Source organism: Ambystoma mexicanum, chromosome 14, assembly GCF_040938575.1.
Source record: "Ambystoma mexicanum isolate Mex_15411 chromosome 14, UKY_AmexF1_1, whole genome shotgun sequence".
In the NCBI taxonomy this organism is placed as follows: domain Eukaryota; kingdom Metazoa; phylum Chordata; class Amphibia; order Caudata; family Ambystomatidae; genus Ambystoma; species Ambystoma mexicanum.
In genome coordinates this window covers 157,826,013-157,837,108 of record NC_090940.1, presented here as the reverse complement: position 1 = coordinate 157,837,108, position 11,096 = coordinate 157,826,013, and the positions used below count along the sequence as shown (strand labels likewise).

Sequence of the window (11,096 nt, the reverse complement as noted above, 5' to 3'; positions counted from 1 at the left end):
CCAGACAATCCAACCCCTGAGAAGCAGAAACAACACCTGGAGATGGACGAAGAAGAACCTCCAAGCACCCAAAACATGTACAAACTGCTGAGGCAGGTGGCTCTGGATATGAGTGAAGTCAGAGTCACCATGGCTGAACTAACCTCTAAAGGATCTCATTTGGATGTCAGAGTTGCTGATTTGGAGAAGCCATCTGTCAGTATGGGTTCTGAAATTGCAGGAAGTTTTAGAGCCTACAAAAATGCTGACAGTGGTGCACACCTGGTAACAATTGATATAGAAATTCAAATCATCATTATATGTACAGAAGAGCTGGTTTAAGAATTTAAAGGTGCGGGGGAGGAAAAAAGGCCTTGGCACAAAGCCTAAATCAGAAAAGAGAAAATAGAAGAGGACCCAAAAAGTGGGGCCCTCCCGTCCCCTGCACACTGTTTACTGATGCCACATAGGGCCTTCAAATATATGGATATAGATATATAACAGCAGTTTGTTAGTTGAGCATATAACAATTTATTTGGCAAAGAGGAAAACAAAATTTGCCAAAAGGCACATTCTGTTGTACAAAGTAATTCGTGACGTTTAACATATTAAAACAAATTGCGAAGAAGCAATAAATGATGGAGAGGTGATGCTGTCCAATTGTGGAGTGGCCGACGCGTTTCGAGGGTAACCTCTTCTTCATAAGGGCCCAATTGAACTGTTGACAACATTTCAAGGAGACAAAAAGTAAAATCTTTTATTTTATTTCCATAACAGTCAAGGACTGACTGACAAGCTGTACATAACTCGGGATGCTAGCGAGATGGTGAAGAGCAGAATACTGGAGATCTAGTATGGTGAAAAGAGTGAACTAACAGATCAAAGAGAAACACTCTATACTAATAGCTAAACACATAACAAAGGAGATGTATTGTGTGAGATCCACCTACATGGTGGGATCTAGAAAATGGCGTGATGAAGAGTCAGACAGATCGAGATAAGCCAAAAGCGGTAGTGGGTTCTAAATAGCAAGGACCACCCTTGAATAGTGAAAAAGCTGAGTCAATATGGGGAGCGTGTTTAAGAAAAAACCATACCCCTCCTGTGGACGGAGAAAGAATAACTCCAAAAGAGCGCTACTGAATAAAATAAATAATACTTAAAATAAACCGGAATTGGTTTTAAAGAATGCACTCACTCGAGTTGCGGGACGAGTAGCCAAGGCAACAGGGGCATCCGTGTGGTCAACAAGTATTCGAAACAATTATACGATGCAGGGCATCTGCAAAGAGACACGTACTGCTGGCACCTAAGTGGGGACATATACATTTCTGTTATACTGGAGAAAAATAAACCTGGGGTCTCCCAACCGGGCAAAGGGACCCAAGTAGCGGTAGCTTACCTGTACAGTGCGGGGAACACTGTTAGTGGAAACTGAAACCGGCAGGCAGTGGCTCCGCGCGGTCGTAACCTAGGGAACGAGCTGTGCTGGGGACACGCCGTCAGACGTAGAAAGGAAACTAAATAATAAACATAGAAAAGGGCATAGAAGCCGGTGAGTGAGGAATATGGAGGCCATCATGCAATGGCGCATAGTGCAAGCGTACTCATAGGGACTGACCAGAGATCAGGATAAATAAGAAAAGTAGAGTTAATATGTTCCATAATGAAACATAAGAATTCTGGTGTTCACCATCGCAACGCATTTTATAATTTTGGTTCTAATGGAACAGAAATTTGTGAATAGTACAATAATCGTTACAGTCATGATAGATAGCACAAATGGTACATGCAGTTTACTCTTAATAGTCCAAAACAAATCATGTAGAGTCATGAGGCTACTCATTATATAGTGAGACAAGTATAATTCAATGGCAAGGGGATAAAAGATTGCGATGTAGCCTATTACTCATACAAGGTTCGAACGAATGGAGAGATGGTTCAATTGGTCATTCGTGAACAGGTGCAAACATTTAAGTGAATATAGGCAAGTCAAACATAGGAAAATACAGTTCCCTTGAAGAAAACATCAAAGTCACAACACTTGTAATGACAAAGAAAAAAATTTTTTTTAAGGTCCGGGATACTGACACTTGTGTATAGTAGTTGGCGATGTAACATGTGAGTTTCACAATTCACTATAGAAAGCAACTCAAAGAGAATTCATCATTCAGACCCTTAGGTTGCAAAGTGTCAAGTGTGTGGATCCAGTACTTCTCTCGCTGTGACAACAGGGATTGGTAATTGCCACCTCTGTGTGGACGTTTGACAATTTCTATGACTTGAAATTTAATTTGTGCAATCGTATGTTGGAATTCGATGAAGTGCCTTGCCACTGGGGATCTGAGATTCTTACATCTGATGGTGGATTTGTGTTCTGACCATCTTTCTTTGACGGGTCTTGTGGTTTGTCCTATGTATAATTTACCACAGGGACATTTCAATGAGTAGATGACACCTGCGGAGAGGCAGGTGGAAAAGTCTCTGATTTTGAATTTCTTCCCAGTTTGTGGGTGAGATATCGTTTCACCTTTTATAACATTGTTACAGTTCGTACAGTTCAAGCAGGGAAAGGTACCCTTCTTTATGGTACTCAGTACAAGTTGTTTGTCTTTAGGAGGTCTTTCCGCTCTCACTAGTTTATCTTTGAGATTATGTCCACGTTTAAAGGCCATCATTGGTGCTTTGGGAAATAATTTCAGGAGAGAGGGATCATTGTGTAGTATGGTCCAATTTTTACGCAGAGTTTTGCTGATTTGGAAACTCTGTCGTGAGTACTTTGAAATGTAGAGTAGCGGTGTGGACTTATCCTTGACTTTAGGGATGCGTAGTTGTTCCTTCGTGAAGGTCTCTGATCTGTTGCGGGCTTCTCCTGTGATAGTATCTGGATACCCCCTAGATCCAAATCGTTCAACTAGAAATGAACATTCTGAGTCAAGGCCTGCTGGGTCTGAGATAATTCTCTTCAATCTTAACATTTGACTGAATGGTAGGCTTTTGAGCATGGGTTTAGGATGGAAACTGCTGAAATGTAAAAGATTATTCACGTCTGTTGGTTTATGGTACACCGTGGTGTCGATGTGACCCTCTTTGATCTGTAAGCTCACATCCAAAAAATGTAATGAAGGGTCCCCTACTTCCATTGTGAATTTGATTGTGTTGTTCACTGAATTCAGATGTTCCAAAAAAAGATCCAATTCATCTCGTGTACCACACCAGATACCGAAGATATCATCTATATAACGTTTCCAGGTCAAGATTTTAAATGACCAAAATGGGTGATCCAACACGTTTTCTTTTTCAAATTTATACATGTAGGTGTTAGCATAAACCGGAGCCATGGCCGACCCCATTGAAGTACCTGATGATTGTACATAGTATTGGCCCTGAAATCTAAAGTAACTGTTGTGAAGAATTATTTCCAGTAATTCCACAATAAATTCTTTGTTCCCTCTTATATGTTCATGATTCAACAGGAGCCAGAGTACAGCATCAACCCCTTCGATGTGGGGAATAGAGGTGTAAAGGCTGCATACATCCATACTAAAGAGAATGCAGCTAGTGTCCAGGGCTATGATTTCTTGTAGACAGTTGAGGAAGTCTGTAGTGTCCTTCAGGTAGGTTGGTATTTCCTGGATTAGAGGTTGAAGTAAACGATCCACATAGATGGCCAATGGGTCAAATATGCTATCAGTTCCCGCAACTATTGGTCTGAGTGGCGGATTAATGTTGTCTTTATGAACCTTTGGTAAGCCATAGAACACAGGCGTGATTGGATATTTGTTTATAAGGAACTGACTTGTTTTTGAATCAATCCAGTTGTTTTCCAAAGCATTGTCAATAGCTTTCTGGATGATGGCTTTGATTCTAAGTAGTGGATCATTATCAAGTTTTGTGTAAGTAACGGTGTCGTTAAGTAGTTCCAGACATCTCCGTGTGTAGTAGGATGAATCCATGATCACGATTGCCCCACCCTTATCCGCAGGTTTGATAGTTAAATCTTCATCTTTAGCCAGCTGTTCAACATGTTCAAGTTGGCTATTCTTAATATTAACTGGTTTAGTGCTATGGTAATTAATTCTTTTGAGGTCATTAATGACACTCTTCTCGAAGAGATCCAAGATCGAATTTTGAATCTGAGGGTCGAAAGTACTCTTGGGGCGCATCTGTAGGATGTCATCCTCTAGGGCCTGTGATTCTGTATCCAAATCGGATTCGAAAAACATCTTCAATCTTAATTTCCTCAACAATCTGTGAAGACAGATTTTTTCTTCAAATAGTGATGTGTTGCAAGTAGGAACAAAGGAAAGACCACGGTTTAAGATATCAAGTTGGCCACTCGTCAGGTTTTTGCTTGATAGGTTGATGACTAGATTTTCACTTATTTGTATCTTCCTTTTTGTGTTTTTCTTGCCTCGTCGTGTTTTTCTTTTTCTTTTTGTCTGTCTCTCAGGCCTAAAAAAACACCTGTGGTACTAGCAACTGTCCCAGATTGAGATGGTGTAAGGTGGGGAATTGTGGTCCCAGGTGTTGGTACTTGCTGTGGAATTTGTTCTTGTGACTGGTCTTTCGGTATTGGTTCTCCCACACTGCTACTACTACTATCACTCCCTGAGTTGGAGTTGTTAAGATTATTAGCTCGACTTCTGCTGGCGTTTCTGTGATGGTAAAACTCCTGCCAGGTATACACGATATCGTTCAAATAATCGAACGTATCGCGTTTAAACTTACGAAGTTTCCTTTGTTCTATGTCTGCTTTGTAATTGCTCAATTTGGAATTGATATCTTCCAAAAGTTGTGTCAGATCCTCTTTTGACTTGAATTCTGAAAGCTGTATTGTCAGTGCTTCTATGTCTTTGTCGATGGATGTCAATGACTTGGAAAGTTCCTCAATCGTAAGTAAGATCAAGTCAAGTGAACACTTGTTCAGAATTTGATCCCATTTAGCAACAAATGCTTTGCTCTCGCTGCAGAGTGTAGGTCTCAAATATACCCTCAATCCTCTAGGGATTCTCTGTGATTTGTAATATTCCACTAGGGTACTGGCATGTAATTTCTGCGATATCTCGCGTCTAATGAGTTTTTCTAATTGAAAGATTATTTTGTCTGGGCTGACTTTACTCTGTAAAGATTGGTCTGTATCCTTGATGAGAGCTAATATGCGTTTAGCTTCTTCCGCATCAAATGCAAGTGTAGTTGCGTGTTTATCTGTGATCTCGTTGATGCGAGAAAATGACATATTTATAATGAACAAGGTTTATATCAGGGTGCTACCCACTTGGTACGTGCCACACTGGAAGACCAGTACATATGGAGAAAACAAAAATGCTGACAGTGGTGCACACCTGGTAACAATTGATATAGAAATTCAAATCATCATTATATGTACAGAAGAGCTGGTTTAAGAATTTAAAGGTGCGGGGGAGGAAAAAAGGCCTTGGCACAAAGCCTAAATCAGAAAAGAGAAAATAGAAGAGGACCCAAAAAGTGGGGCCCTCCCGTCCCCTGCACACTGTTTACTGATGCCACATAGGGCCTTCAAATATATGGATATAGATATATAACAGCAGTTTGTTAGTTGAGCATATAACAATTTATTTGGCAAAGAGGAAAACAAAATTTGCCAAAAGGCACATTCTGTTGTACAAAGTAATTCGTGACGTTTAACATATTAAAACAAATTGCGAAGAAGCAATAAATGATGGAGAGGTGATGCTGTCCAATTGTGGAGTGGCCGACGCGTTTCGAGGGTAACCTCTTCTTCATAAGGGCCCAATTGAACTGTTGACAACATTTCAAGGAGACAAAAAGTAAAATCTTTTATTTTATTTCCATAACAGTCAAGGACTGACTGACAAGCTGTACATAACTCGGGATGCTAGCGAGATGGTGAAGAGCAGAATACTGGAGATCTAGTATGGTGAAAAGAGTGAACTAACAGATCAAAGAGAAACACTCTATACTAATAGCTAAACACATAACAAAGGAGATGTATTGTGTGAGATCCACCTACATGGTGGGATCTAGAAAATGGCGTGATGAAGAGTCAGACAGATCGAGATAAGCCAAAAGCGGTAGTGGGTTCTAAATAGCAAGGACCACCCTTGAATAGTGAAAAAGCTGAGTCAATATGGGGAGCGTGTTTAAGAAAAAACCATACCCCTCCTGTGGACGGAGAAAGAATAACTCCAAAAGAGCGCTACTGAATAAAATAAATAATACTTAAAATAAACCGGAATTGGTTTTAAAGAATGCACTCACTACAACATCCTAAAGCCGAGGGTTTTAGCTGTGGGAGCCTGAAGGGAGTCTTCAAGTGCACTTCTGCTTCCAATCTGCTGCTCTATAAATAACTTCGATTTGTTTTGGCATTGGAGGTGAGCGTTCAGGTGACAACGATTCTATGATACTCGAAAATTAACACTGCAATTTGGATTGAACGAATAAATGTGCTTTAACCATTTGCTGAAGTGATCTAAAGGTACTGCATTTGCGGCGCGCGTTCGGCGTATAGTAAAACCCTCTTGAGGATGTTATTTTGCAATTTCTGTGTTGGTATGCGACCAATCTAACGCGGATGCTTACCGTTATTTAAGTACTAATGAGGACCTCTTACGTGTTACTTTGCCACTTCATTCTTCAAAGTTGATAAATGCAGGGGTGTTTGGTACTCAAGATGCAAACTTTCCTAGCAGTTCTGCAGACTGGATCTTGCCCTCACGCTGTGCTTGAGTCATCACCTTATGTATTTTATGCAAGGATGCATGTAATGGCGAGGAAGATGGCAACAAAGATATATGCAAAGTGTTGGCCACATGTCAAGATCTCAGAGAGCTGATCCTTTGAAGCACATGCTTGCACAGAATGTGGAAAGCAAATGTGGAACAATGACTCAATGGAAATATTTAGTACATAGGCAACAGAAGCAGATTCTAGCTAACATGTTTGCTGAAGAAAAGGGTATCACGCAAATTCAGTAACGCTCTGTAAGCATATTTGCATTTAACTGTGAACTGCGGTGAATACCCTGGGACAGGTGTTTGCTGGTCTGGAGAGCATTCACCTTAATGAAGATTGGGGTTTTTCTATGGGGCTAATATATTTGTTTTTTTTATACTATACCTTATCCGCCACCCAGCTCTACCATTAGCTTATGTGTGTGTGCACTTATTAATATTAATGACATGACTGATGACTGAGAAAGGAAAGGGGTTGCTTCAGTTAGGCTTCCTTGGCATTTTGGAGCAGATTTGTAAAGTGCGTACCTATAGAGCGAGCGGATTTAAAGTATGTATAACCTTTACTTATTCTAAAATGGGCAATCTAAATGTGATTTCATGGATATTATGCAGGAATGTTGCATCTCTGATGTTTGCATATACAGAGTGTACTGAAAAGGTTTTGTTTATGAGGAAAAGAATTTGGGTGTTTCGGTGTGGGAGCGAATCTGCTTACTTGCATGTGTAAGAGTGTTGGCCTGGACTTAAGCATGGGGCGTTATTTACTACCATGTATATGGTTAGGGGTTCGCATGTACATACAAAAGGCCTTGATGCCCTCTTGCTTTTCTCATATGCAGTGTGAAGGACTTCTTGTTGTTGGAGATGAATCTTTAATGGTAGTGATTTGTGCTGCCACATTTGAATGAAATCTGGTGGAAATATATTGCTGAATTGATTGGGTCTAGGTTGATGAGTAACATTATCTAGGAAACTGGCTTGTAGTAAAAGTCCATATGAATGCAGCATAGATATATTCCAATTCTTGAGTTAAATGCTTGTATATCTTAACTAGAGGTTAGCTACTGGTGGGGGTACTGAAGTGGGAAGGGGAAAGGGGAGTAAATAGTTGATATTATCTGGTAAAATGTCAACTTGCATTTGGAATGGTGGCAATTTGTGTGTGTGGGGGGGCTTAAGTATATATATATATATATATATATATATATATATATATATATATATATATATATATATATATATAAATATATAATACACTTTTGATACTTATTTGGGCTAGGTTCCTAATTCGAATTGGGGGGGGGGTGCCGGGAGGAGTGTGGTTTTAGAGTCCTTGTTGGAATTGGATTCCAACACTTCCTTCAGAGGGAGAGGGAGGTTTTTTTTCATTTTTTGCTTGGTTTTGGAACTAGTATTTATTTGTCTGTGCTTTGTGATTGTTTACATGATGTCTATGAATACGGGACTAGATCTGTCAGTCTCGACTTGGAATGTTAATGGCATCAATAACCCGATTAAAAGGCAGTAGGTTTTTCATTGTATGGATGACATGCACAGTGATATTTACTTCTTACGGGAGACGCACTTGCTGAAAGGAGAGATAAATAACTTGCGAAAGACGTGGGCAGGTAGCATTTTTGGCTCATGTTATTCGTCAAAATCTAGAGGGGTTGCGATTTTGATTCGCAGAAATGCTCCTGTGAAGGTTCTGTGGGAGTGCTCTGATAAAGATGGGAGAATAATTATGCTACTCGTGGAAATTCAAGGTGTTAAAGTAATTTTGTGTAATGTATATGCCCCTTCGATAGACGATGGGTCGTTTTTCAGGAGAGTATCTCAGATGATCCAATATTTAGACTCCCCCAACATTATTCTAGGTGGTGACTTTAATTTGGTGATTGATCATGCTATAGACCGTAGTGGGGGTAGGAAGGTTATAAGGAAGGACTATCATTTTTGTTCATTTCAATCTCTCATTACCGATTACGATTTAAAAGATTGTTAGCGGTTGGAACATTCAAATTTGAGAGAATTCACTTTCTTTTCGGGCTCTCATTCTACTCACTCTCGTATTGACATGCTTCTTACAGGTGGTAGCATGAATGCAAATTTTAGAACTCGTACGATTGGAAACATCACGGTCACAGACCATGTGTCTGTGTCTTTGATTTTGAAACTAGACTTTGAAATTTGCAGATCTTTTACTTGGAAGATGAACACCTTTATCCTACGGGATGAGGATCTGCTTGAAAGGGTTAGATCTGACGCTGATTATTTTGTGGCTGAGAATCGTTCCGATGAACTGAACATTAGAGTTACTTGGGAAGCTTTTAAGTGTACCATGAGAGGACTTGTTGAGTGGTAAAAGGAAGAAAATGGAGAGAATAAGGTTGGACCTGGCCAAGCGCATCAAAGAGGTGACGAATGACTTAGTGCGTGACCCAAGATGCCCTGAAAAGAAGAAGGAATTGTGTAATTTACAGAAGGAATTGAATGGAATTCTGACAGAAAGGGTGTAGAGGGATTTGTACCGAATTAAGTGCTCATACTTTGAGAGGGTTGAGAAGTGCGACCGATGGTTGGTCTACAGGCTTCGTCAGCAAGACTCTGAGGGTGCAATCACATCTATTAGAACAAATGGTCTTATCACGTTTAACCCAAAAGAAATAAACAATGTTTTCAAACAATGCTACATTACTTTATATCAGAATGAATCGGGTATTACGGGGCATGGTGAATCTTTAGATATCCCACAAATTACAGATATGGATAAATTGGCTCTGGCAGGTGCTGTGACTACTGATGAGACCAGGTCTGGAATTTGCAAATTGAACACCGGGAAGTCACCTGGGTGCGGATGGCTTACCTGTTGAATTTTACAGGATACTGCCATAGTCAGCACTGGAATTATTAAGGGATGTGTTTATTGAATCTAGAAGGGAAAGTCTGTTACCACCTTCCACTAATCATGCCACCATATCAGTTTTCTTAAAGAAGGGAAAGGATAGTAATCTCCCCTCTAGTTATTGCCCAATAATTTAGATCAATACAGACAACAACATTTTGGCGAAACTGCTGGCCTTGAGAATTGATCACTTGATGCTGACTCTGCTACATGATAATCAATCTGACTTTGTTAAGAACCGTAGAACATCTAGTAATATACGAAAACTACTATTAGCGATATCACAGGCCCAGAACTAGGGAGAGGACATGGCGGTCTTCTCTCTTGATGTGGAGAAGGCATTTGACCGTGTTAACTGGGAATATCTGTTTTCGGTTTTGCGTGCCATAAATTTTGGGGACAATTTTATTTCTTAGATCGCTCTTTTATATGCTCATCCTACGGCTGATGTTAAGACAAACGGACTATGGTCAGAATCATTTGATTTGAGGAGGGGCACAAGGCAGAGCTGCCCTTTGGGCCTCATTACGAGTCAGGCGTTAAGGGGTTAACGGCGCCGTAAACGGCGCCGACCCTTAACGCCTGATTCCGAGGTCCCTTTGCGCCATGGTGAGTTTAACGCCTGCTTTTTGCAGGCGTTAAAATCCATGGCGCTAAGGGACCATGGTGCTAATTACGCCACCGTAATTTACGGTGGCGTAATTAGCGCCTTCCCCACTCCCATTATGCCCTATGGGGCAAAAATGGGAATGGGGAAGGGTAAATGGGAAATGGGGATTTACCGCCCCACTCACCTTGGAATGGGGCGGTAAATCCGCCATCCACCATGGTGTAAACGTAGTTTACACCATGGTGGTAAGGGTACGACCCAGGGGGTAACTTACCGCCTGGGTCGTAATGAGGCCCTTTGTCTCCATTACTGTTTGTCTTGGCCATTGAACCTCTGGCAATTGCACTGAGGTGTGCTCTTGGACTAAAAGTTATAGGTTTTCAAGGGGTCAAACAGAAGGTCTGGTTTTATGTGGATGACCTATTGTTAGTCACATGAGATCTTCACATGTCATTGCCTATATTGATGGATATACTTGAAAAATGTCATGATGTGGCAGGATAGAAAATTAACTGGTCCAAATCGGAGGTTATGCTTTTATCGCACACATGTGATAAGACTTTTATAAGGGGCTGGGGCTTCCAACGGTGTGAGAAGTGAATGAAATACTTCGGCATATGGTTGGCACCTTTGGTTGGAGACATGGTGGAGGAGAACATGGGTGAAGTATGCAAAGATCTCAAATTGACTCTTGAAAGGTGGGCTTTATTGAACTTGTCGCTTTGAGGCAAAGTGAACGCTTTGAAAATGACCTCAGCACCCAAAATCAATTACGTTCTGAGTATGCTCCCTTTAAAAATTAGCCCACACTATTGGAAAGTTATAGATGACTTACTTCAGTCATTCATTTAGGACCAGAAAC

At 40.7% G+C, this 11,096-nt stretch overlaps 1 protein-coding gene across 2 annotated transcripts; it reads right to left on the bottom strand.

The window, feature by feature from the left end:
* Positions 1 to 242: 242 nt before the first annotated feature.
* On the bottom strand, positions 243 to 6,227 carry LOC138527539 (uncharacterized). 2 transcript variants are annotated; one of them, XM_069638787.1, is made up of 2 exons: positions 1,178 to 6,227; positions 243 to 697 (listed from the first exon to the last, which is right to left on the bottom strand). In XM_069638787.1, exon 1 carries the CDS (start codon positions 4,203 to 4,205, stop codon positions 2,118 to 2,120), a length of 2,088 nt encoding a protein of 695 aa, XP_069494888.1. In that variant the 5' UTR covers positions 4,206 to 6,227; the 3' UTR covers positions 243 to 697; positions 1,178 to 2,117. The 2 variants fall into 2 exon arrangements, with proteins under 2 accessions (XP_069494888.1, XP_069494889.1); XM_069638788.1 differs by having other exon boundaries at positions 243 to 1,288; positions 1,382 to 6,227.
* Positions 6,228 to 11,096: the final 4,869 nt, after the last annotated feature.

Coding starts and splice junctions, on each gene's coding strand:
- LOC138527539 (XM_069638787.1), bottom strand. CDS start 4,205: ATGTTTTTCGAATCCGATTTGGATACAGAATCACAGGCCCTAGAGGAT.